This window comes from Herpailurus yagouaroundi, unplaced genomic scaffold (assembly GCF_014898765.1).
Source record: "Herpailurus yagouaroundi ecotype Mexico unplaced genomic scaffold, PumYag 185, whole genome shotgun sequence".
Taxonomy (NCBI): domain Eukaryota; kingdom Metazoa; phylum Chordata; class Mammalia; order Carnivora; family Felidae; genus Herpailurus; species Herpailurus yagouaroundi.
Window position 1 is genome coordinate 4,193,343 of NW_024412416.1, and position 26,914 is coordinate 4,220,256.

A 26,914-nucleotide genomic window follows, 5' to 3' on the forward strand; every position below is an offset into this window, starting at 1 on the left:
CACGGCTGACCCCTTGCCTCCACCATTACTCAGACAACACCAGCCTTCGTTCCTCTGTCCCAGAGACCTGTCCCCTCGCCAGGGAGCTGAGCAACATCAGCGCTCTGAGAGTTTTCTGGTCACCTCAGATGGCCTCTTAGAGCTCTGAGGAGGAGGCGATCCAGGCTAAAAAGGCACCTCCAACTCTCCAGTTACCAGGGCACCAATTTTAAATTTTTGTAAACTCAAACATGCAAAAAAAAAAAAATTCATTTCTTAATTTTCTTGAAATCCAATTAAATCTGACCTCAAGGCCCCATGCTGCTGGGATGTGGGAATTTCAGTCTCAGAGCTGAGGTCCTCTTTCTTCACAATGTCCCACAGGAATATGGCGTGGTTGTGGTGTCCAGGATGTGAGGGAGGGGCCTTCAGCCTCTGGAGCTGCCCCATTGCCAAATATGGCTTCCACACTGACCCCGCCCATAGTGGTCCCTCAAAGCCCAACAGTGCTTCCTTCCTGCCGTGCTTCGGGCAAGGGACCCGTGACAAGCTGGAAAGCAAGTGTGCAGACACCATTAGAGCCTTCAATACTCAGACCTTTTGAACCACTGGTCCCACAACATCGCTATATCCCAGAGACATAAACCCGAATGTGGAGAAAGTGATACGTGTGAGAATGTTCTTCTCACTGTTATTTGTGATGATGAAAAATTAGAAACAACCAAAATGTCCCTCAACAGAGGAATGGTTAAGTAAACGATGGAACTTCCATTCCGTGAACGGTTCTGCAGTCTTTTGAACTGGTGGGCCGAAAGACCATTTGTGACGCGGGGGTCCTTCCATAACGTCCCTGGGGGGACGCAGTCGTCCGGAAGAGACCCACAGGAAGCCTGAGAGTGGTTTTGTTAGTGGGGGATATGGCTGTTACTTTTTCCCCCCCTAATTTCCAAGTTTTAAAATGTGCTTATATCACTATATAGTATGAAAAATAAATTTATTTTCAAAGTCAACTGAGTATTTTCTCCTTCCCCTCCTCCTTTTTAGGATGCTGTGGCTATGGCTGACAGGTAATGCTTTTGTTCTGACGCACATCTTCTTTCCCGTCTCTTGCTCCTCTAGATACAGATAGACTCAGCTCCCCTTGGGAAGATGCTCCCAGTTACAGTTTTCATGTCTGCCCCTGCGACCCAACAACGCTGGCTTCGGGGGGACGATGGTCACTAGGACCCGCTAGTACCAAATCTCAGACGGCCCAGCCAGCAAGCCTGTGGCCAGGTCACCCCGTGAGCCCCTCCTTTCGCCAGGAGGAGCCAGGGTCCAGTGCCTCCCCCATCCCTGAGCTGTGCCAGGACCCAGACTGTGTACTGCAGAAAGCACACACGTTGTAGAGTCAGACAGGAGTTCAAATCCCGTTACCCCCATGACCCTGGGCAAGTCCAACCAGTCTAGGACTCACCTTCCTTATCTACAGACAGGGATAGTTTTACAGGAATTAAACGAGACAGTGTCTGTAAAGCCACATGAACATTGAAGCTTGATGACATAAGGGGTAAGAAGCAAAAGACAGACCTGGTTTCAAGGTCCGCCCCTGCCACCTACAAACCCAATGACTGCCAGGAAGCAGGTGCAAGAAAACTCATAGCCCCAGTCTACCGTCAGCGGGTTGAGTACGCTCGGCCCCATGGAGAAGAAACCCCAGAGTCTGTGCGTGTCGGGGCCTGGGGCGGCGGGGGGATGGCAGCTTCCGGGTCAGCACCGGAGAGGTCTTCCAGAGGGTGTAGATCTGGAGCTGTTAGGCACTTGCCCCCCAAATGGCCCACCCCTACCCCTCCCCTCTAAGGCACAAACCAATTCCTCCATCCACCCCCTGGGTCAGTCACCAAAGCAGATGGCAGCCAGCAGCCAGCAGCATGTCAAAGAAATAAAACTTCAGCAAAGAGGCCCTTCACGTTTATTACCGGTGACCCAGCACTGTAGACACACACCCTAAGGAGCATGTCCCTTCGTTCTTGTGAGCATGGCTTTTTATACCAACAGACTGGGAAAATTCTTGAATACAGAAACAGACGTGGAAATCTCTGCGCAGCCTGACTTTGAAGACCAGACCTTGGACTTCTCTGATGTGGAGCAGCTGATGGGCTCCATTAACACCATCCCAGGTGCATATTTCGCCTGTGTGCATACTTCATAGAAAGTTCCAGGTCCCTGAGCTTTGAGTTAGAAATTTTGATGGCTAAATAAAACCCCATAAATATTTAGAAACAGGTTTTTTCTTTTCTTTTCTTTTTTTGTTTGTTTGGTTTTTTTGTTGTTGTTTTTTTTTTTTTTTTTGCTCTAATCCCATGTCTTCATAGCTTGCAATGGTGAGAACAGAGGTGGAGACCCCTCCCCCCGGGGGGGTGAAGTGCCCACCCTCACTTTCCAGGGAGCCAACATCTGGCGCTGGGCAACCTTGAAATATTTTTTATTCATAGCCTGCCCAGATTCATAAACCCCTGTTCTCCTGCCCGAGTTACTCCTGGCAAGTAGCCCGAGTACTTATTTACTTAGCACAGTGGCTAAGAGATGAGCTTTGGGATCCTATGGAGCTGGTAAGAATCCCAGGACTTCCACTTCCTAGCTGTGTGACTCTGGACAACTTACCTAACTTCTCTGAGTCTTGGTTTCCTTGTCCACATAATGCCTCATGGGGATATGGTGGGAATTGCACGAGGCAATGCATGTAGAGCACGTCACATGGTACCAGGTAGCTCTTAAAATATTAGTGTGGGGGCGACTCAGTGGCTCAGTCAGTTAAGCATCCAGGTCACTTGGTTTCAGGTCAGGTCATGCATGATCTTGTGGTTCATGAGTTCAAGCCCCGTGTTGGGCTCTGTGCTGACAGTGCGGAGCCTGCTTGGGATTCCCTCTCTCCCTCTCTCTCTGCCCCTGCCCTGCTCACTCTCTCTCTCTCAAAATAAACTAATAAACTTGAAAAATATTCTTGTGATTACTTATTTTTTTTAATGTATTAATTTTTTAAGTTTATATATTTATTTTGAGGGAGAGAGAGAGAGAGCGTGCTCAAGCAGGGGAGAGGCAGAGAGAGAAGGAGAGAAAGAATCCCAAGGAGGCCCCACACTATCAGTGCAGAGCCTGATGCTGGGCTCAAACTCACAAACTGTGAGCTCATGACCTGAGCTGAAATCAAGAGCCCAAGGTTCAACCGACTGAGCCATCCAGGTGCCCCTACTGTGATTACTTATTTCTAAGAATAATACTGGATTTCAGCTTTTTTTTTGTTGACTGCTCACCATTTCCTCAGCGACACACAACTACAATGTAAAAATGTTGTACATATCATTTTAGATTTTTCCTTTATACAGATTTTTTTAATAGGGTATTTATTCTGTTTTGTAACCTGCTTTTTAATCAAAATTTTGATTAATATTTCTTGTACTGTAAATCCTTCTGTAACATCATTTTAATGGGTATATACCTTAGTTTGTTTACTTGATTCTCAACTGGACTGGCTGCTGGGATGTTTCTAGGTTTTTCACCACCAGAAACCACACTGTAATGGATGTCCTCAATTAGAAACCTTGGAGGCCACTCTTAGACTCATGATTCACAGAGTGATCTCACTGAACTTCGATGTCCATTGGATGATCCTTCCCCTTCTAAGGGGTGGTGCTGCCCAGATAACCAGGCCCAGGTATTTGGAAGGAAAGGCATGATCACCCAAGTCGGTGCTTGAGAGATGCTTACACTTCTCTTCACCGGCCCCCCACCCCCACCCCAGGTCCAGGTCTTGGAGCCTCCCGGTGGGCTGCCAAGCCCAGGGCCACCCCTCTTCTCACCGCAGCTCCCACCCTTCTTGCTACGGGGCTGTCCCTTGAGGGTATAGACGGGCACCCTCTGTACATCCTGGATTTCGTCATTAGGTTCTTTCTCTTCCTCCTCGCCTTTGTCCCGTTAGGACCTTCCAGGTCCTGGCCAGAGAGGAAAGGCTGAGCTTCAGCTAGGAAACACCTTCAAGTTTAGTTGTGCTCTTTCTTACCTGGATGGAGCAATGTCAAAATCGGAAGCCAAGGTTGTTCCGTAAAGTCTGGGTTGCGGGCAGGTGCTGCCGCGGGAGAAGATTCCGTAGAGGAGAGACAAGGAGGGTTTCTCGGTTGTGTGTGAGTCTGGGGAGGCTGAAGTATTAACCTACAGAGAATAAAGGAATTAACTCGGGGTGCCTGGGTGGCTCAGTCAGTTAAGCCTCAGACTTCGGCTCAGGTCATGATCTCACCGTTCGTGAGTTTGAGTCCTGCATTGGGCTCTGCACTGACAGCTCAGAGCCTGGAGCCTGCTTCAGATTCTATGTGTGTGTGTGTGTGTGTGTGTGTGTGTGTGTGTGTGTGTGTCTGCCCTTCCCCCACTCACACTCTGTCTCACTCACTCTCTCTCTCTCTCGAAAATAAATAAACATTAAAAAAACTTAAAAAAAAAAAAAAGAATTAACTCAGTAGATGGATTCTCAAGATGGTTCTCAAGAGCACATTTGGCCCAACCCAGTCTTCTCCCCTTGTAATGAAGACATGGTTGGTGGACGGTTCCACCAGTGAAAGCAGAGCGAGCTTTCCCGGTGAAGCTTCTTCTCTCCTTTGTTCCCTCCGGGGCCTGTGGGCGGCACTGCTGTGGTCCCGGCTGCCTCGTCTCTCCGGAAGGCGTGGAAGGGGTCAGAGGACCCATGCCTAAGGCAGGTCTTGCACACGCCCCCCAGCCCGAGTCACTATCACTGACCCCTCCTCCCCCAGCTTGCGTGGGTTTGTCAAAGCAGGAATGGACATGCTGGTTGTCACCTGCAGGCTGGCCATTAGGAGGTGTGGCCTTCCTGACCTTGTCCAGTCTGGGCAAAGCCCACGGATGCCTCGGGGGACCAGGAGTCCTACAACAGGGGCCGCTGCATCCCACACCTCTCCTGGAGGCTCCTCACTTGGTTTTGGTTTTCTCCCTTCTCCTCGTTCCAGCTCCTTCTGCTCCAGTGATAAACCCACAGGCCCCCAACTCAGCCACGGGCTCCTCTGTCCGCGTGTGCTGGAGTTTGTACTCTGACGACACGGTGGAGAGCTATCTGCTGTCCTACCGGCCGGTGCAGGACGGCTCGCCTGGGAAAGACCAAGCAGGTGAGACTCTGCCAAGATCACACGCACGCTCTGGAATGGCTAAGGGCCCTCAGAGACCAGGGAGCAGTTCTGATTGCTTTCCCAGTAATTGGGAGGGCAGAGGTGGGATGAATCTACATATTCAGCTCCTTGGAGCTGTCATGATCTGGGAACTACCTGGAACATGGGATGCAGACAAGTGAGCACGGCAGAGAGGCAAGATGGGGCCTCATTGGGGAGGGCCACAAAGCCAGGCTAAGGTGCCTGGAGTGTAGATATAGCCCTCAGGCCAGAGTTGTCCATGGGATGAGTCCCTGGCGGCACTGTGTGCAGGAAGGGTGGGGACGCCCCTCCTTGAGGAGGCCTGGCTGAGCTGTCTGGATACTCGTGGGCTGGGCATGTGAGGGCAGGCTGGGCCTTCTCAGAGCAACCTCGTGTCGGGAGAAATGGGAGGGTTAACCTGCAGACCACCGTGAGGGGTGATGGGGCCTCTGCAGCCTGAAAGGGCTACAGCTGATCAGACCCACATGCTCAAGTCGAGCAAGCTCCTGGGAATGTCCCCGAGCCTCCAGCGTGGGCAGCTCTGGGCCCATCCCCTTCCCAGAGAAATGGAGCTGGCTGGTGTGGGGCCAGGGCTGGGGGCAGCTGCCTCCCCCCTCCCCACATGATAGATAAGCCATTCACCTGTTAGGAAGAGAGGGCCTTGGGGATTTCCACTTCATGCAGAAGGAGACTGAGACCCGGAGAGAAATGAGCTGTCCATGGGGACACAGCGGGTGATGGATGGCAGAGCAGGACAGGAGGCAGGTCTGCATGCTCCCTGCACGGAGGTCACTGCTGCACCAGCCTGGGCAGGGGGAGGGTCTGTGTGCTGAAGGTAAGGGCAGATTTTCTGTGCAGGGACCAAGAAGGAAGGGAAATGCTTGAGAAAAGTCAGAGTAAGTTTAAGTGATGCTGAGGGAGGTTGTAACAAGGTGAGCAGATGATGAGGGTTATCTGAACAAAGACTAAAGGGGGCACCACGGGGAAGGAGGAAGATTGTAAAAGGAGGTCAAGGGGGTGCCCGGGTGGCTCAGTCGGTTGAGTGTCCGGCTCCTGGTTTCGGCTCAGGTCATGATCCCAGGGTTGTGGGATCGAGACCTGTGTCAGACTCTGCACTGAGCGTGGAGCCTGCCTGGGATTCTCTCTCTCCCTCTACCCCTCTTCCCTGCTTGTGTGCTCTCTTGCTCTCTCTCTCTCAAAATTAAAAAAAAAAAAAAATTATGAAAATAAAAAAATAAGTAAAAGGTTGGTCAGGGTCCAAGAAGCCAGGTCTGATTAACCACAGTCCGTGTCATGAATCAGCCCTGTTGGCACTCTCTGCAGACACACAGAAGAAGCCATTGCGTTTGGGCTGTGTCATGACACTCTATGAAGATTTTTTTTTAATGTTTATTTATTTATTTTGAGAGACAGAATATGAGCAGGGGAGGGGCAGAGGGATAGAAGGAGAGAGAGATTCTGAAGCAGGTTCCAAATTGTTAGTACAGAGCCCGACCTGGGGCTTGAACTCACGAACTGTGAGATCATGACCGGAGCCAAAATCAAGAGCTGGACTAACCAACTGAGCCACCCAGGTGCCCCTCTATGAAGATCTTTTAAATGGACCCCTTTGTGATAAAGGAACTGATATCAGAGGGTGGGTTAGTGAGTTATCACTGCCTTTCAAGAGTCTGAGGAGGTTTAGAGGTGTATCAGTTAGGTGTTGCTGGGTAACAACACCCTATCCTGCCCTACTCTGCACACATATACGTGACTTATTTGCTTAAAATGACAAACATTTATTATTTCTTATAATTCTGTGAGTTGTCTGGACATTCTTCTGGTCCGGGCCAGCTTGGCTACATAGAGCTGGATGGTGTGGGATGGCCTCACTTACAGATGTGGGGATACGGCAGGGAAGGCTGGGGCCTCTGTCTACTGGGTCTCATTGTCCAGGACCCTGGCTCGGGCTTGTTCACATGAAAGTGGAAGGTGTTCCCAGCAGCAAGAAGACAAGCCCCTGTGCACTAGCATTTCCCAGGCCTCTGCTGGCATCATGTTTGCTGCTGTCTCATTGGCTGAAGCAAGTCACATGGCTCAACCCATCAATGACGGGGGAAAAATGACCCTCTTGAAGGAGTAGTAAGTCATACTGCAGAGGACGCATACAGGGATGGGAGGAATTTATGGCCAGTGTTGTGATCTACTACAGGGAGATTCGACACAACTAACTCGGAGCCACTTGGCCTATTTTTAGGGTTGAATTCTTGTCTTTTTGTTTGTTTTTCAGAGTTTACAATGACTGTCAAAGAAACATATTGCTCAGTGAGAAATCTTGTGCCAAACACCCAGTATGAATTTTGGGTCACAGCTCAGAACAGGGCCGGCCGCAGCCCCGCCAGTGAGCGTGCAATGTACATGACAGGTAATGGGGGCCACGGGAGTCACACGGCTTTCGAGGTGTGGCGGGACACTTGATTTCATGTGGAAGGGCAGGAGTAGCTGTCCGTTTTTCTCTGTTAGTACACCAAACCAGTGTTCCTAGGATGGAAGGGACGTTTGCTCAGAGTTGGTCTCAAAATGCCCAAAATTACTGCTCACGATCGTAGTGTCATTTAACCTTTCAGCCGCCTTCTGCTCCAGGAACGTCTGAAAGGCGTTCCCGGCGTCTTAGTCCGTGTGGGCGGCCATGACAGAACACCATAGACCGAGTGGCTTATCAATGACAGAAATTTAATTCTCACCGTTCTGGAAGCTGAAAGGGGCCTCCTTTTAAGCTGCCAGCATATTCAGCGCCTGATGTGAAGCCTTCCGGGTCCGTAGACATCTGGCTTGGTTTCGGCTCTGTCCTCACACAACAGAAAGAGGCCCAGGGCTCTTTGGGTTCTCTTTGACGAGAGACGCCCTCCTCTTCGTCTCCCAAAGACCCCACCTTCCGCCACTTTGGGGAACAGGCTTCAACACACGAATTCTGGGTGGGGGGGGGATGCAAATACTCAGTCTCTTGCACCTGGTTTCCTTTTTACGGCACCGAATGTCTTCTGTGGGCAGACAGTGGTCGTGCTCGGTTGGCCGTGCTCTGGACAAACTGGCTGGATAGGAGCAGAATGGTCATTCCTTCCCCCCTTTGTCCCACACCTAGCCCCCTCCCCTCCCGTTATAAAAAGCAAAGAGATACGGAGCTGCGAAGAGGCTGCACTGATCTGCTGGGAGTCTGGGAACCTGAACCCCGTGGACTCGTACACGGTGGAGCTGACCCAGGCGGAAAGTCCTGAAGCCTCGGGAGTAACTGAGTAAGTCATAGTCATGGGGCGGGGGGGGGGGGGGGGGGGGGGGGCATGACACCTGACACAGTGACACAGTGCAGGAAATGCACGGGGTCTGGAGAGAAGGTCAGCGTTTGGAACCTTAATTTCGGGTGCTTGGTTTTCATGAGAAGTTTCTTGAACACGGTCACTGAAGGTGCGTGAGGCGTGAGTAAATGGTTTAAACCTCAGGTTTGCTTTTCTAGTCCAGCGAAGGTTTACCGCTCATTCATTCAACAAGTGATGTGGGCCTGGACCTGGGCCCGGGCTCTGGGAGACTAGGCAGGCAAATTCCCTTCCCTACGGAGCTGACCGTCGAGCAGGGGCAAATAGACAACAAGAAGACAAACAAATACATAAAATGCAAGGGGCTCTGAAGGAGAAAGAAATGTAAGAAGGAGGCTGGGGTGGAAGTAGGGACCTCCGTGGATGGAGTGAACTTTTCAAATGAGACCCGGATGGGTAGGAAGGACTGAGCTCTGAGGACAGTGGGTCAGCGGCGTGGCCCCGGGGCGGGAGTGAGGCAAGACCCAGGCAGTCCGGGAGCAGCCCCCACGTCCAGGGGCTGCCCAGAGGCGGAGCACAGAGGGCGCCCGCCTGGTTCTGGAGAAATGGAGGAGGCGGGCTTGGCGTCACCTGTCAGGGAGGACAGATTCCTCTGTGCTCAGGGCTGGGCTTGGAGCCTGGCCGTCTATCCCACGCACCCTCTGTGCCAGGTAGAATCCACGTGTCCACGGCCACATCAGGGCCGACCTTGGTTATTTACTCCCACGACACTCAGGAGTGGGGCAGGGGAGTCCAGTGGTTCTGGCCACCTGATGATCCAGATTTCCTTTGCGCTTTGTGCTGATGCTTCAGGAGCGCCTGACACCTGGGACCATAATGATGGGGGTCACCGGGAGGCTGGTCAGTGACGTGGGGTAGCACCTGCTCTCCAGATCTAATCATCTTGAAGAGGAGAAAGTTCCTTCCCAGACCGTACCCCTCTCCTGCTTCTCTAGCTCATGCCACACCGGCTTCCCCTCCCTGTCTGGCTGTAGCCACGCCAGTCGGGTTTAGTTCCTCCTGCTTCCCGTGTTCCTTCCTGCCCCGGGCTGCTTCTGTGTAGGAGACTCCTGTCCCTGCTTCATCCGGTTACTTGCAAGTCATTCTTGAGAGCTCAGCTCCAAACTCACGTCTCCGGCATCATCCACTCTGCGGGGTGCCTCTCTACCCATCTGGACCATGAGGTCTATGAGGGCAGAGACTACATTCAGTTCTCCCCAGAGCCCCCCTCTCCAGTGTCTGGAACCTAAGGGGCTTGGTTAATATTCATTGGACGGATGCGTGAAAAGCGCCCCTCTGGCCTGGAGCTGCAGCCTTCGGGATCACCTGGACACCCAGGCTCGCGTAATGGGGGTGTTGCATCCGTAAACGGGCGTCACCCCAAAAGCTTCTCCTTTCCCCTGGACTGAAAGGGCTTTAGCAGTTGCAGGAACAGACAGTGGCAATTACAGGCTTGTACTCGTGTGCGGTAGAATTTCAATAAGTTAGGTTCCCAGTGGGCTTCTGCGCTGCCCTTCCAGCTCTTCTAGAGATGTCTGTTCATAAACACAGGCCGAGGTACCTGCTGCGGGCTCAGCGCTGGGCTGAGGCAGGCGGTACTCAGCCGCTGCCCTCGGAGAGGTTCTCAACTGTCAGACAGCTGGGGGCAGAGCGGGAGACAGACGCCGAGCATGGTGCCGGGTGCCGGGGACACCAGGGTGGGGAGCCCCGAGGCCGGAGGGCCACGGACACGAGGAGTAACGAGGGAACGAGGAAAGTGGACCTGCGGGAGGAAACCCACCGGCTGTGCCGCTGTGGGTGAGAGGCTGGGGGTGCGAGGGTGAGTTTAAAATCCCAGCTCTGGAAGGGAGGCCCGGTGCCGGGGCCTGGCTGCCCGGCCCCACCCCTCGTGACTGTGGCTCCGTTTCTTTGCCCAGGTCGGTCGTGGGCATCCCGACCCGCGAGGCCTTGGTGCAGCTGCAGCCCAGGCAGCGCTATACCATCTACGTGCGAGCCCTCAGCGTGGGGGGCCCCAGTGCAAGGAGCGACCCCGTGACCGTCTACACCACAGGTATGTGCCCGGGCCTCACGCTCCCTGAGACCTCAGGGAGCCACTCTGCGGCAGACCAGCACTGCATGACTTCTCTGGAAAATGGGCCAAGTCAGGCCGGGGAGGGGCTCAGGGGAGATCAGGGCCCTGTGGTCCCATTTTACAGACAGAGGGACTGAAGACCCAAGCCAGATAGCAGTCTGGCGGCAGAGTGAGAATCCGAACTTAGGGTTTTTCTCCGCCCCCTCAGGCAGACCAGAGGCTTGTCGCCCTGGACCTGGGTGGCCCAGACGCCTCGTGGCTCACACAGGCTGCACGCCACCCTTGGGATGATGTCTTTATGAGATTCCCAGGAGGGGTTGTTGGCTTTGCTCATCCCCGTTTCCGCTATCAGCCCAAGCGTCTCCCACCCACAGGCCCAGTTTGGACCCGGCTGCTCAGCCTCTTCCTAGGCCCTGTCTGGCCCTGGCGGGCGCCCGCATCCCTAGGTCTAGCCCCTTTCCCTTGTCCCTTGCCGTCATCCGTACAACGGTCACACATCCTGTCCAGACCCTGCGTGAGCAGAGACGTCACCGGAAGCTTTGCATGCACCCACTTCCCTGGCACTGCTTCGCTGTGGGTGTGCGCTCTGTCACAGCACACCGGGGGCCGGTGACCCCTCCCCCACCTCACAGCCAGTCCAGCTCAGGCCGGCTGACGGGTGGAGGGCAGGTAGGACACAGAGGCAGGGAGTCTGAGCCCAGGCTCTGGGGACGACGTATTCTTAAGTGGGGTCGTTTACTGAGGGACACTGTGTCACTTTGTCCTCGTTTCCAATGCCAGGAGCAGAGGTGTGTGATTAATTCCCACTGTGCTCCGTCCACACAGATGGGAAAGACAGGTTGGGTGGCCACCACAGGTCCCAGAGGGTGGGGGCTAGTGCTGGGATTAGGACTCAGGTTTTTCTTTCATATTGAGCCAGGGCCTGCCTTTAGTTGGCTGGCACTCCTCATTTTCTGTGCTCACCTGGTGTTTTGAAATGTTAAATTCCGGCAGTTTCAGTCAAAAAAAACAAACAAACAAACAAACAAACAAAAAAAAAACAGAGCCAAAGGTACAGCCAGCTCTTGATTATTCAGTCATCTCGGAATTAGTTTGTTCATATAATTTTTTGAAGGGTGTATTTATGAAGGGGCGCCTGGGTGGCTCAGTTGGTGGAGTGTGTCTGACTCTTGGTTTCGGCTCAGGTCGTGATCCCAGGGTTGTGGGATGGAGTCCTGCGTCGGGCTGTGCACGGAGCACGGAACCTGCTTGGGTCCCTCTCTCTCTCTCTCCCCCTCTGCCACTCTCCCCCCTTGCATGCTCGTTCTCTCTCCCTCCAAAATAAATCAAATGGAAGAAAAGAGTGTCTATATGAAAAACTTAAATGAACACAAATCGGCAAAAATCATTATATTTTCAAAAATGATCCTCGGTGGGAACTGGCGAGGGCCCACGTGTTGCATCAGTTAGGTGGTGGGAACCTGCCTGCCCCCTTGCCAGTCAGCGCAGACAGCGAATGAAATTTCTGGCAGCATCAAACTGTGACAACAATTGTGAACAGCTTGATGGCGAAGCTTGAACCCAGGTGTGAGACAAGAGAAGTGACAGAATAGGAACTCGAGAAAAAAGCACTTGGCTAGGACACAGTAATGAGAATGAGTTATTATGTTCTTAATTAATGGATTTTTTTACTAAATAATTTTTTTTTTACTGAATAACTTTGTATTCAATCTATTCTGTACCACTGTTGGATGAGATTTATTTTAACCATGATTTGGGGATGGCTGCAACATCCTTCCCTCTCCCCCGCCCCACTGCCCTCAGTGAAATGTTGAATTCCACTTCCCTTTGTCAGATTGGTCCTTAAGAATCTCAATAACTATTTCCCTTGGCAGGTGGGTTAGAAATTCTTGTCCGTGTGCAGGCACTTATAGCCTCCCAGCTAAGAGCAAAGCCTGTGGAATCAGAGAGTTTTGGGGGTTCAAATGTTAGTTCTGTCATTGCCAGTTGATTTTTTTTTTAAGTTCGTTTATTTATTTTTTTTTTAATTTTTTTTTAACATTTATTTATTTTTGAGACAGAGAGAGACAGAGCATGAACAGGGGAGGGGCGGAGAGAGAGGAAGACACAGAATCCGAAACAGGCTCCAGGCTCTGAGCTGTCAGCACAAAGCCCGATGCGGGGCTCGAACTCACAGACCGTGAGATCATGACCTGAGCTGAAGTCGGACGCTTAACCGACTGAGCCACCCAGGCGCCCCACATTTATTTATTTTGAGAGAGAGAGAGTAGGAGGGGCAGAGGGAGGGAGTCACAGTATCCCATACAGGCTCTTTGCCATCAGCACAGAGCCCGATGCAGGGCTCGAACTCGTGAACCGTGAGTTCATTACCTGAGCCGAGATCAGGACTGCACCACCCAGGTGCCTTGCCAGGTGATTTTTTTTTTAACCACCTGGTGCGTCAGTTTTCTCCTCTCCAGATGGAAATAAGAACGCGTTTCTGAGGGTAATTGTGAGGCTTGAACGAGGGAAGACTTGCAAACCGCTAGCTGGGGGCGAGGGACAGTGGCTCCCAGTGCATGCTCGCTGCCACCATCATTAGTGGCAGGAGGGGTAGGACTTGGCGAGGCCCCGGGCTTCGGCTGGCGCCGGGGTGGAGAAGGCAGGGGGACTGGTGGGGCTCCTCGTGTGTTCTGCCCGCACAGGCAGCTTCTTCCACCTGAACCAGCACACCTGCCATCCCGGGCTGACCATTTCTGAAGATGGGTTTACGGTCGTGCGGAGCGAAAGGAAAACCCCAGCAAAGGAGCCGCTCCCTGGCAACACCCGGTTTACCAGGTACTTGGGCAGCCGCTCGCTAGAACATTCCGCGGACCCCCTCTAAGACACGTTGTCGCTCAGATAAAAAGTGGGTTATGACAGACGCTGCCTTGAAGAGGTCCCAGAAATGGATGAGAGGCTGGGGTGGGGGGGGGTGGGGAGAGGAGGCGGGGGGGGCGGAGGGGAGGGTGGGGAGCTGGAGTCGGGGGAAGAGTCTGGCTGGTGTGGACGGAAGATACCTGTTGTGGCTTCTGAAGTCGGGTCCCCCGCCGCTGGAGGAGTCAGACCCTGAAGCCACGATGAGGGGCACACTGACAGGCGTTGGGAGAGCGGAAACAAGGCTGTAGGTCTCCCAGTGCTTGGCCCGGCGCTCCTCTCCTACACGGGGAAGCCCTGTTTAAAAACCCCTGATGAAAACCGGTGGGGTTAGCCTGTGCGGAGTCGGTGGGGGGTGGTGCTAGTGCATGACCTGAGGGAGGGGTGGCCCCTGCAAAGGCGTGTGCGCTGTCTGTCTAGAAATGTAGCTATTTCCAGACCTTGGTGCTCAATCCACATTGAAACGATTTATTTGTGCCTCACTTCTTTCCAAAGACTTAAAGACTTAAAATAAGGCGCAGATATACACTGCTGAAATAGAAAAGTCAAAGCAATGGGAGAAAAAGAACACAGATAGGTTAACTCCAAGAGCGCATTCCATTTCCGGGATTACAGGTGGCTCTCAGCTTCCTGGTCTGGTCAGGACAAGAAGAGTTCTCGGTCGGTTGGTTTTAGAGTCAGAAGGATCTTCTAAGGAGAAAAGGGGGCTCTCCAATGGGGCTGCAAGGGCCACGGATAGAAACTTCATCCAGGGGCGCCTGGGTGGCTCAGTCTGTTAAACATCTGACTTCAACTCGGGTCATGATCTCATGGTTCGTGGGTTTGAGCCCCGCATCGGGCTCTGTGCTGACAGCTCAGAGCCTGGAGCCTGCTTCGGATTCTGTGTCCCTCTCTCTCTCTGCCCCTCCCTTGTTCGAACTCGCTCTTTCTCTCTCAAAAATAAGCATTAAAAAAAAAAAAAAAAGCTGAAAGAAAGGAAGAGAAGAAAGAAACTGCATCAGCCTCCCTGCCGGGGTCCGAGACTATCCCAGAGATGGCTCTTCCTCTGGCGTTGGCTCCCTGCCGCCCTTTTTACTGTGTGTGTGTGTGTGTGTGTAGCACCTACTATATGTAAGTGTTAGCATGCAGTAGCCCCAGTGCGCAGGGTACAGTGGAAAGCGACTTGATCCTTTTCCCACCTCTGCCCATTCTACCCAGGGTTGCAGGGCATGGAGAGGGACATGGAGAGATAAAGGCCTTACCTGTGTTAAAAAAAAAAAAAAAAAAATTCAACTGAATAGATTTTAAAGATCTTACGGCTTTATTCCAGGAGTTATGAAACGGACATCGTTCAGTCTAACAGGTAGACGGGAGCTCTCAGGAGCTGTACAGATGAAAGACGCTTATGGGCCAAGTTACAGTAGGCAAAGAAGCGGGCGGTTGTGGCGAGGTTCCTTTCCTGCAGGGGACAGCAGGGTCTGCGAGGCACATCCCCTCACTGGTGCTCGTCAGGCGATTCCTGGTTGGTTGAAGATCCCATTTCTGGGAGAGTCGAACTGTAACGGAGGTGTCTCGGTTTGGAGACGTGGGGCTTAGCGTGACGGGCTCCATTTGGGGGCCTGTTGTCCTGCTTTTAGCCTGGGGGTACCTGACTGGTACCAGTGTGATGTGGGAAGCTGACTCTCTCTCCCCGGCAGTTCCCAGGTGAGCCCCTCACAACCCGTCCACCTCCACACCCAGTGCTATGGTTCTCGCTCTTTCTGCCGAGCCCTCCTGGGCCCTCACAGGCAGCTCTCTTGGACAGGATCCCCCCCACAAACAACGCAGAGGCAGCTTTCCTGAAGTGGGTTCCGTTCACACCCGGTCCTCTGAAGGCACACACCTCTGACCAAGCCACTGCCGCCTCACAGTGCGTGTGAACGCTCTCTGGGCAGACACAGCCTCGAGCGTCTTCAGCCTCGGCCGCTTGGTGTTGCACTAAAAGTTAAGAGTGTTTGGTCACCAAGTCCCGCAGAGGTGGTGCAGCACGTCACCTGGAAATATGGGAGAAGTCACCACCTGTTGTTTTGTTCTTGGCTCTTTGGGGTCCAGCCAAGTTAGTCCCATTTCAATATCCTGTCACCAGTATATCCATTGTCCCGTGAGGACCATGCTGTGCCCTGGAGGTAAAGAGAGGAAGATGGTGTCCCTGCCCACCTGACTCAGACCAGGCAGGTGGGGGAGATGCATGTGTCAAAAGCACACCTGTGAAAGATTCGGTAGAAGTATGGCCAAGGCATCGTAGGAGCCCCCAGGAAGAAGGCTTCCTGGGGAAGCAAGGGCTTGAAGGACAAAAGGGGGTTCTCCAGGCCGACCAGGCAGATTAAGTGCCTCATACGTGTACAAACGGCGGAAGCCAGGGAGACCACGTGTTTGGAGAACTGCTATCGGTTAGCGTGTCTGTGGTGTAGGCTCCATAATGGGAAGAAGGGGAAGACAAGGCAGGAAAGACGGAAAAGTTCCGGGGCAAAACAAGTTTGGATCTTATCCTCGGAGGGGTGGGAATTTTTGGAGGGTTCATGTAGGGGAGGTGACCCGATCAGATTTACATTCAGAAGGATCACACTGGAGGGTCAAGTGTGAGCTGGGGAGGAGGGGGAGAGGCAGGTGGGGAGCCAGGAGACCAGAGAGGAGGCTGTGGACGCCTTGAGTAAATCAGCAACACACAAAACTAACAAGGAGACAGGCCAACGGGTTAAGGGGCGAGCAGGGGAGGGATGGGTCAGGGACTGTAATCTATGGCGTGTTTGCCAAGTGCTAGACATCTTCCAAGTGTTTGACATGGATTAGCTCATGGAATCATCACGACAGCCTGTGACATCCATATCATTATCAGTCCAGTTTGACAGGTGAGACCCTTGAGGCACAGAGAAGTAAAGTAATTTGCCCAAAGGCACACTGCTGTTAAGGGCTGAAGTCAGATTTAAGCTAGAAGCTGAGCGTGTAACCACTACATTATCCTTGGGTTACTGTTTTCTGCCTTGGGTTACTGGGTAGATCATGAATCTATTAACCAAAACGGAGAAAACACGGGGAGTAAGTACTCCTTCCCACCACAAGCAAAACACCAAGTTTGGTCGGCGGTGGGAAGGGTAGGAATGTGGTAAGTTCCGTTCGGGACATTCCGAATGAGAGACAGCAGGTGGGTGGAGATGTGGGTCCCGAGCTGAGAGTAGAGACGGCTTCATTTTACAAAAGAGGAGCTATTTTCTGTGCAGTCTCCTTCCCAGAGCTTTGCTTGGCCTCCAGAACTTGGGGTTTGAGAGTAGAGATCTCGTGTTAATAACAGCTAAACAAATCTGCCCAGGGGCTTGGCGGGGGGTGGGCACTCAGTTTGGCTAATGCAGAAGTTTCCTGCAGGAGGCAGACTGTTCGTTTCAGAGATACTGATGTGGTCTGGTTTCCCATGAGAACCTTCCTCTGAAGAATGCTGTATTGTTGTAAAACAAAACATAACTGTGACCTTTGTGAGTGTATTTGTTTCCAGTGGCTTCTTGGAGGTCGATTTTGATCATTGGTGAGGGATTTGCTATTTGCTGTTCTCAGGTTTGCTTCTGAGATCCAGATCCTCGTCTTCTGCCTGTAGCCACCCCGCAGATAGGCGTCACCTCAAAGCCCCCCATGCTAGTGTATCAGCAGTGCTGGCCGGTTCCTGAACTTCAAGTACATGGTTCCCTTGACTGTGCTGAGTTTCTGTGAAGTTTCAGTCCCTTTTGTTTGTTTGTTTTAATGTTTATTTTTGAAAGAGAGAGAGACAGAGCGTGAGCAGGGGAGGGGTAGAGAGAGGGTGGGGGGAGACACAGATCCGAAGCAGGCTCCAGGCTCCGAGCTGTCAGCACAGAGCCCGACGTGGGGCTCGAACCCACAAACCGTGAGATCCTGACCTGAGCCGAAGTCAGATGCTTCACCCACTGAGTCACCCAGGCACCTGGAGTCCCTTTCTTTTTTTATGAGCAAGTGAACCAAATCTTTATTTTTGTTACCAAAAAAAAAAAAAAAGAGCCCAATCATTTACAAATGCCAATAGAGCCTTTTGTAACTCGCTCCCATTACCGGCAGGCTAAGAACTCTCCCACAAACTTCGGCATCTGTCAGGTGAGCCGAGGGCGAGCCGCTTCTCAAAGGAGGTGTTCGGAACACCTTTGGGCCGACCCCCACGGCTGTCCCCCCCCCCCGCCCCCGCACGGCCAGGCTCGGGGCGCCCCCGGTGACGCACGCTTCCACTTTCTGAACCCAGGTGTGTTGCCGTCATGGGGAATCTCATTCCAATCCGAGGGCGCCATTACTGGGAGGTGGAGGTGGACGAGAGGTCCCACTACACGGTGGGTGTGGCCTTTGAAGATGTCCCTAAACAAGAGGACCTGGGAGCAAACTGCCTGTCTTGGTGCATGAGGCACAGACTTGCATCATCACGGTAAAGTAGAATCTGGATGCCTGATACTAAAATTGGCCTTGAAAGAAGAGAGCACGAGGTTTCACTAGCAATAACTAAGGCCTAGAGTAGGTTTCATAAAATATTCTAAGATACCTCAGGGCTCTTTTCCAGCCCTTTCCCCTAAAGTCCAAATGAGACGAGAAAAGAGCAGCTTTGGGTACTTTTCTTTCAGACAGAAATAGCTACAATTCACGGAGAGCTTATTCCGTGCCAAGCGCTGCTCCCATGTCCTGTCCTGTTTACTTCTCACAATTATATCACCCCATTTTAAAAATCGGCTATGCCTCCCAGCAGTTGGATAATCCGTCCGACGTGGATTTTTGGAGCTTGGAATCCAGTCCAGGAAGTCTGGCTCCAGAGACAGCATTCTTAAGCACTAAGTGATTGGCTTTTCATTCATGCTCAACTTGTGTTATTAAATGGTTACAGTTTGATCTGAAGCCCCAATTCCATCTTTGCAAGTAGGCAGTGGCTTAATAGTCATGGCTCATTCTGTTTTGCTTCTGCTGCCAAGCACTCTGTCCTCTACGCGTGGATCAGTTCTAGAAAGCTGGGAAAACCTGATGAGGTGCAGTCCCGTGGACATATTCAGACTTGGGAAGCCACTGTTACAACCTCCCTTCACCTCAAAAATTACAAAAATTCACACCGTCTCCCCAGCATCTCTTGTACCACGGGGCCTCTGACCCTTGTTGGCTTGCTGTATCTTATGCATGTTTGATCCTGCGTTCTCTGCTGGGGAACCTCCATCGTGGTTAATTAAACACTACCCGTCATGCCCGCGCATACGTGGGAAGACCCCCCCCCCCCCCGTAAGGTACTTGGACTAGAATGGACTCTACCAATCCTCAGACCCAGTCTGAGAAACACAGGAAATAGTAGGCACTGAGCCGAATAGTTTATTTGGAGATTCTGCCCGAAGTGTAATAAGGCTAAAAATCAAAGTATCCTCTCCTAGAGAGGGAAGAACGAAGGGCAGAGGAGAACGGGGAGGATAAAGGAAGAGTAGGAGTCTGTGTACGGTGGGAGGGTTGAAAGGTCAGAAGACAGAAGAGGATGGAAACATGAGACAGCGTGAAAAAGGATGGGCAAAAAGCCAGGCACTAGGCCTGGCCGCTTCTGTGGCCCCACCTTGGAAAGACAGAGGACAGAGTTACAGACAGAGGACAGACAGGATACGGAAGGTATCCTAGCTGACTTGCAGTTTTTGCTTTCGTCTGGTGCTGTAGTGGGAAGAAGGTGGAGGGCAGCGCCTTCCTGGCTCCTGGCTTCTGGCGGCTGCTTAGCTAAGGAAGGGAGCTGAGGGGAAGATGAGGCGAGCGGGGCCGGAGCCAGGCTGGCTCTCTCTGACACCGAGACCATATTCCAAGTGCTCCTCCCAGGCGTGTGGCCCAGCTTGCTGGCACCGTGTTCTGCAGACATCTGTAGGTAGCAGGGGTAGGAAGTTCCCGTGGCTGCTTTGGGTTCCAGCCATTTTTTCAAAGCACCCAGGCTACAGAGCACGGGGAGAGGGTGCTGGGCTAGGCTGCGGGGGCGGTGACGGCCCCGGCTGGCCCTGCTGAGTCGGAAGGTCTAAGGATCATGCCTGAGTACCTGTGCACAGGTTATACCAAAAGGCACATTTTATTACATGAAAGATCGTGGGGCTCCCCGGTTCAAACATCTTTATTATGAAGGCTTTATACATTTGAACCTTAAAATCCCAAGTTTTAAAACACCAATTTCTATACAAACTTTGATGCAGTAAGAGTGTATGTAAGTCTCTTAGGTGAAGAAATTGATCAAAAACAAATGGTGTTTAAAAAGAGAGGTCTCTTAGGACAAATTTTAGAAAAGAGACAGATATGTTGGGAAATGAACCGTTACTTTGGTAGTCAATTAAAAAAAAAAACACGATCGCAGCATTATTTGAAAACTAATACGAAATGTTCTGTAAATAGCGCATCTACAGAACTTCTGAAGCTGTGTCCTATCAACATTTAATTTCTAGGCATAAGTATGAGTTCCTGCACAACGGGATGACTCCAGATATAAGAATAACTGTCTCCCCGAGGAAGATCGGCATTCTGCTAGACTATGAAAATTCAAAATTGTCATTTTTCAATGCGGACATTTCTCAGCATCTGTACACGTTTAGTTGTCAGCTTCACCAATTTGTGCATCCCTGTTTTTCTTTGGAAAAGCCTGGGTGTCTGAAGATACATAATGGCATTTCAATGCCAAAGCATGTCACTTTCTACTAGACCATTCTGATGCCAGCTCCCTCTCTTCTGTACCCACCCCTCCAAGCCGGCCACCCCTCAGCTGGTTGAACTTGGCGTTCAAGCACAGGTTTCTAGCCCTGCGCACTGCCACCTGTAAGATGTTAGGTTAGTCATTACCAGGCGCTGCTGTAAAATGAGGGCTCAGACAAAATGAACTCCAGGCCTTTCAGGTGGTCAAACTGTATCGGTCTGTTTGTTTATATGCAAAGTATCTGAAAGTCCAAGGCCTATAGAGCGTGGGGGCAGGGGCAAGGGAGGGAAGAGATACATAAGTACTAGTGGCCGTGGCACACCCGGGACATCTTGCGAGTCAGCCAGGAACAGACTCCAGAAGGCAAGAGGCTGTCCACAGAGAACCAGGGAAGCCACGCGCCTTCTGTTTTCCCGGGAGTTAATGGCACTGTGATGCGGTTTCTGGCACTGAGCACGCTGTCACACCTGTTCCCCTCGTTCACAGAACTTACCCCAAACTTTGAAATGACCTCTACCGTGCGCCCTTCCATGAAGGCAGGGACAGTGTCTGTCTTGTTCATCATTCGGTCCCTAAGGACTAACGTGTAACAAACGGTACACACCAAATACTGAATAAATTAGTTATCTTCCTCATCCAACCACCATTGTCGGGCTCTCTGCTCTCCGTGCGAGGGACGGTGGGGCTCTTTCCAAACCACAGCAAAGGACGTACGGCAGGGAGACGGAGAAAACCTGGAGGGGAGGCAGTCTGAAGGAACAGAAGGGCACCTGCGGCTTGATGGCAAGACTGGGCAAAATGGAACGCTCCACTACGCACTTCACGTCCCGCAGCGGCCTACACATAAACCTGGCACTTTCAGCGCATCGGGAGAGGGAGCGGGGGCTAACGCGGGAAAAACCAGAGAACGTTAGTCACAACTGATTCTAGGAACTGTCCTGTCACGTGGAGAGAACCAGACTGGAAATCAAAAGACCGAGGTTTGATGGCTCCTCTGTAGCTACTCTGCAAGGAGTCACATGATCTTCCAGAGCTCCCGTGTCCCTTTAAACAAAGAAAAAATAGCACTAGCCTCAATAGACTAGACTCAATAGACTGGGAGATTTAATGACGAACACGGGAGCGCACGATATAGAACGTATGGCAAATGTGTGGCAGCTTCGGGAGAGAGAACCTCGCCCGCCAAAGGCTAAAGCTGAGCACCGGTGTGCAAAGTGGCCCCTGGGCCAGCAGCTCTGGGGCCTCCTGCTCTCTGCTGTCATGCCCTCCTGTGCCCACAGCACCGGCCCCGCGGGCTGCCTTCCTGGTTCTCCGCTCGGCTCTCCAGCTGCCACCTAAAGCTCTGCACACTGCGTCTTCGAGCTTGGACGTGTGGGTGCAGAGCAGGGGACTCTGCCTGTGAAGCAGTTCTCAGACCGTTTTGTTCCGCCCCGCGGATGCCCCTCTGCACAGATACGCCCCGTGTCTCATCACTCATGGTTTCGTGGGAACTGAAAATCCTGTGATCTAAAACTTTAGTGTTTTCCAGCACAGAGTCTGATGCGATGAACGCCTCTCAAGTCGCCTGTCTCAAAACCCTGCCTGTTGATACACATGGCGGCTCAGATTCCTGAATTAACAACTTGACAGTCTTACTACCCTGAGATAAGGAAGGGACGGCCAATGTAAACACAGAGATGGTTCAAGTTACAAACAGAATATACATGTGTGCATATTCAAAACCAAGCTTAGCCACTGCAACAGAAACTACCAAGCAGGAGGTAGGCTATCACGGATACGGCAAATTTGAATTCAGCACTCTAAAGGCTTTATGGAATATTTCACATGTAACCTGAACGTGGATAAAACGATTAAAAACTCGACACCTGTAAGGTTTGAGTAAAAGTTTTATTGATCAAGAAAAAAAACATCTAGAATTTGTGCTGACATATAAAATTCACTTACTTTAAAATGAGGCAGATGACCAACTTAAAGCATCACAGTTCTTCAGCATAGTGAAGTTTTGTTTAAACATGGTTCTTCTAGGAGAAGAAAAAATAGAACAGAACCAAACGAAACTTTTTTTTTTTTCTGTAAAATATTCCAGTTCCTAAATTACCATGAATAATCTGCTGAAATCAAATTTCAACAGGGGCAGGATTTACCTCAAGGCCATGTTCAGCTGCAACCTGCTGATATATCTGTTAAAAAACAAAACAAAAAACAAAACGGATTTTTAAAAAGTCAGAATATTGTAGCCACAATCCCTGACACTGCAGATAAAACAAAAGATACCAATCTGTTCTTTTCCTAGCTTTACCTGTATTACTTTCTAACTCTTGAGAAGGTTATTAACATAAGTTTTGGCTTCCCTCAACAAAGGGGAGACTACGTAAAATAACCACAGAATCTTAGTGTAAACTAACATGGGCTTAGTAATTCAGAAAAATCAGAATTTAAGGCACCCTTCGATGGGACTGGAAAGTTGGTCAGAGACACCGGGTTTCCGATAAAATGAAATTGCCTTTTATTTGGAAAAGTGTGTTTAATGGACTTCCTGCTGATTCAGACAATGATATGCAATCATTGCTTGTACACACCCAATAAAATCTTTCTGAAGCACAAGCACGGTGACCAGTATAAAGCAGAGTGATTGCATGGGCAATGAGGCCTTTTCCTTAATGCTTCTCATCCTCTCAATATTTGTCAGAATCATAACCTTACACGGCTCACACTGGCAGCTGCCCGCAGCACAATTCACCATGACATGGCATTCTGTAAATGAGATCCGCTCGTCTCTGTCCAAGGAGGCTTAGCTACCAGAGAACCTGCTGGACCCTCCGAAGGCTGCACTACGGGAAAGGTCCCGTCCTCCGCTTTCCTGAACAACTTCTCCAATTTCCAGCCACCTTCCTATCAGTTAGTACAGGAAGAGTCTTGTGGGTTCAGTGCCTTTTCCCACCCTTTCTAATCTCTCAATTTACTGTTCCTATTTTCCACAGCAAGACCACACTATACGTATAAATGCTGTTGGTAGATAAGTAGGTCTTGAATTTGTTTTGTAAACAAGACCTGTTCTATCTACCTTTTCATTTAGGAGGCTAACAGCAGAGTCGGCTTGACTTCAAGGACTCTATTTTCTTAGTCTCCAGAAGACCAAGTCCAGCCTTTGAAACACTGTCCTCTAGCACGTCAAGACACGAAAGAAATGCTAGTTGATTACTTTTAGATAACTAACTACTTTTCGAGTATTCAGAGACTGGAACGCTAACATACACGTGCTTCCCTGCAATCCATGGTTAAGGAATCTAAATGCAAGATGAGAGTTCAGGATTTGCGAAGAAGATTCCGGCCAGTCAGCACCTTCTCCGTCAGCAGGTCTCCTAGAAGGAGGAGCGTGATGATGAGCTGGGCACGATGGATGCCCCGAGTGAGTAATTACTTTAGAGCTGCTAGTGCACAGGCGCCAGTTCTTGTCACGCCTGTCGTGTCTTCCACTTCACTGCTTGTTTCCTGCTAGTCCCAGTCCCAGAAAAAAATTAAGCCCGATTCACTGATTGATTGCTTTTTCGTCATTCTCCCCAGACTTTGACAGAATCAGGTTTTTCTGCCTAGTTCCACCTTCATCAGATCCTAGTGGAATTAAACGATCATTGATTTGAATGACAATTCAACTACCCAGCTTGCAGGTCAAACAACACGCAGTCACTCAGTTATAGCCAACAAAAATGCTTTTGTAGTATGAACTTGGGTTCTGATTTTGCTGCCTCCCCCATGCTCATTCCTAGGTCTAGATGTGGGCTTAAGAGAGGCCCCTAAATTCGAAAAGACTGGATTAGAGACAAGAATATAATCCATTCACTGGGAAAGCAATCAATCAACAAAATTGAGGTTTCCCAGCTGTGCATTTTAACAAAGCAGGAACGCAGTTTTTAGAGATGGATTTCCTGAGTACAATCATTATTTCTTGGTAAACCTGTCCTATTGCTCTGCCACTCAGAAAGATGCCTCCCCTCTGACTTCTTTTCTATCCTCAACATCCATCCAATTAAGGGGAAGAAGGACAGGGAGAGAGAAGAAAAACAAGAGGAGCACTATCCTCAGAAGGACAGACCTCTGAAGAAAGGCAGAAGACACTTGACCCTGTCTTCTGTGTAATTCACAATTTGTAAACAAGCCACAGATCACAGATCCCTAGGTACCTGGAATGGACCTACCCTTTCTTGTCCTCCTAATGCCTGTATAGCTCAAAAGTCACTTCCCGGAAGCACTTAATTCCCCCCCCCCCTCCCCGGCCGAGTTAAGTTGCACACACTCACCTCTTCTTGAATACTTAAGTGGCACACTGACCATTGACCTGTATCTGCTCAACTTAACTGTATGCAAACCAAAGGGAGGAACTGTATCTTCATAATCTCTGATCAGATCATGGAAGCAAAGGCATTCTGCTTTCAAACGCTTACATTCCTGAAAAGAGATAAGAGGCATCGAATTGTCGTCCAAGTTAAAAGAAAATTTCTTCATCAGAAAGCAAAGCACTTTCATGGGGCGCCTGAGTGGCTCGGTCGGTTAAGCGTCTGACTTTGGTTTCAGCTCAGGTCACGATCTCACTCACGGTTGGGCTCCACACTCGCATGGAACCTGCTTAGGTTCTGCCCCCTCCTTCTGCCCCTCCTGCTGACCCTCTTGCTCTCGTGCTCATTCGCTCTCTCCCTCAAAAGAAAAAAAAAAAGCAAAGCACTTTCAAATTGTGTGTTGAGTGGGGAGAGGGAGATAAAAAATAGCGAGTGATTCTCAGCCTTTCTTCTGTCCCCACACACTTGAGAGATCTACCACAGAACCCTGTTAGTAACAGTGACTTCTAACTTGGGAGGAGTGGGAGGGGTTTATGGGAATGTGAGGAAGGTGTATGTGGTTTAGCATGTTTCCTTCCTATCCTTGCAAGAGATCTTTAACACATTTAACATTTATTATAGTTTTGATGATTCGAGAGAGAGCCCAAAGTCTACAAGATACGTATTTTAAATGTTCTCAAACATCAATCTGGTTTATATGTTTGGAGGCTGATGAGTGGAAGTTACCCCTTGGCCCTGATAGCACGCCACACCATGACTCTCTGATGGTCTTAGAATCTAGGACTTTCCTGGAGGAAATCATATGCTGTAAAGGTAATGACAAATTCAGGTGATACCTGAGAAGAAGACCACAGATGATACCTTCTCAAATGTCAAGTGTCTTTAAAAAGTCATTTTAGGGGCGCCTGGGTGGCGCAGTCGGTTAAGCGTCCGACTTTAGCCAGGTCACGATCTCGCGGTCCGTGAGTTCGAGCCCCGCGTCAGGCTCTGGGCTGATGGCTCAGAGCCTGGAGCCTGTTTCAGATTCTGTGTCTCCCTCTCTCTCTGCCCCTCCCCCGTTCATGCTCTGTCTCTCTCTGTCCCCAAAATAAATAAACGTTGAAAAAAAAATTTTTTTTTAAATAAAAATAAAAAAATAAAAAGTCATTTTATGGGAGAGGCTTCCTCACCCCACCCCCCAAAATTTTACCCAAAGTTCCATATCAGATGTAGGGGAAAATACTACATATATGGAGGCGCCTGTCATTCTTGAAATCTCATCCTTTCCTAAACAGTTTATGGAATTTTCAGAGCCTAGGCTTCATTATTTTAAATCAAAAAAATATGTTCCCAGCCCTTCAAAGAACCTCAAGCCAATCTCCCCCAAATAACCATATATAACTACCTACCAAGGATTTCTGTAAAGTATAAGGCATTTTAAACACCTACTCATGTAGCAATAATAATGAATTCAATAGTGGGTCCGTTTCTGTGCAGTTACTAATCCACTGAAAAGTCTCGAGTTCTAGAAGTGAGAGAAGGGTGATGTGTAGCCTGCTGTGGTCACTGATGGAAGCAGGAGTTAAATGGTCAAGAAGAGTGAGTGAAACAGAAACTGCCTACAGGGGCGCCTGCGTGTCTCAGTAGGTTGAGCCCCTGACTTGGGCTCAGGTTGCGAACTCACCGGCTGGTGAGTTCAAACCCGGTGTCAGCCTCTGTGTTGACAGCTCGGAGTTGGGAGCCTGTTTAGGATTCTGTGTCTTTGTGTCTCTGCCCCTCCCCCACTCACACTCTCTCAAGAACATTAAAAAATTTTTAATAAAAAATAATAAAATGTAAATAAATGACACATTTCTAATTCCTGACTTTCAGCCTGTCTCCTCTCACTATGCTTCCATTAAAAACTGAACCGTGGGGGATGACCCAGATGGCTGTCCCTCCTCTGACACCCAATGACTTGGCTGGCAGATTCAGGAAGCTTGAAAATCACCCGCCTGTGTGCATGTTTTCAAATTAATGCAACAGGTGCTGCTGCCTCAAGCAGGAGTCACCGATTCAGAGGGCCTGGTTATGCACAGGCCCCGGAGTCACATCCCTTAAGGGACCACTTATGTTAAATTCACCTCCTGAATTATTTTTCCTTAAACTTTACTCCTCCCTTCCACATATATTCCCCACCGCACCTCCGTGAACTACCAGGCTTGTTTTTTTAGACGGGGTCGAAAAAGCTGAGCAAGAGTTAGGTATGAGACGTAGATGTGGTTGGGTGACGAGGACCCTCGCGACAGATACGCCGACCTCTCACCTCTACTCCGGTTCCCCGCCATACTCCCCGAAACCCGACACGCCAGCCAGCCTGCCCACAAGGACGATATCGTCGCCCGCCCCGCGGGTGGCCCGAGATCAGCCTTGCTCTACGCCACAACCACACCCGGCCCTCCGGGATCCGACCCCGACAGCAACTGCAC

At 50.6% G+C, this 26,914-nt stretch overlaps 1 protein-coding gene, 1 long non-coding RNA gene and 1 other non-coding gene across 8 annotated transcripts in view; 1 reads left to right on the forward strand and 2 right to left on the reverse strand.

Moving 5' to 3' along the window:
* FSD2 (fibronectin type III and SPRY domain containing 2) overlaps positions 1–20,771 on the forward strand; it is a 44,086-nt gene extending 23,315 nt beyond the window's left edge. For 4 of the 5 annotated variants that reach the window (XM_040493533.1, XM_040493535.1, XM_040493536.1 and 1 more), the window contains 9 exons: positions 1,024–1,046; positions 2,017–2,138; positions 4,974–5,129; positions 7,420–7,554; positions 8,272–8,422; positions 10,396–10,529; positions 13,235–13,367; positions 17,701–17,877; positions 19,889–20,771. In XM_040493533.1, the coding sequence (XP_040349467.1) occupies positions 1,024–1,046; positions 2,017–2,138; positions 4,974–5,129; positions 7,420–7,554; positions 8,272–8,422; positions 10,396–10,529; positions 13,235–13,367; positions 17,701–17,877; positions 19,889–20,141 (1,284 nt within the window). In that variant the 3' untranslated portion in view covers positions 20,142–20,771. The remainder of the gene's footprint in view (positions 1–1,023; positions 1,047–2,016; positions 2,139–4,973; positions 5,130–7,419; positions 7,555–8,271; positions 8,423–10,395; positions 10,530–13,234; positions 13,368–17,700; positions 17,878–19,888) is intronic. The other variant, XM_040493538.1, reaches the window with a different exon arrangement.
* On the reverse strand, positions 20,327–26,850 carry LOC121042330 (uncharacterized). 2 transcript variants are annotated; one of them, XR_005796121.1, is made up of 4 exons: positions 26,752–26,850; positions 24,432–24,579; positions 22,078–22,313; positions 20,327–21,018 (listed from the first exon to the last, which is right to left on the reverse strand). It is a non-coding gene; the product is annotated as an uncharacterized LOC121042330 (long non-coding RNA). The 2 variants fall into 2 exon arrangements; XR_005796120.1 differs by lacking the exon at positions 20,327–21,018 and having other exon boundaries at positions 22,002–22,313.
* LOC121042651 (small Cajal body-specific RNA 15) lies at positions 23,138–23,264 on the reverse strand. Its single transcript, XR_005796366.1, has one exon.
* Positions 26,851–26,914: the final 64 nt, after the last annotated feature.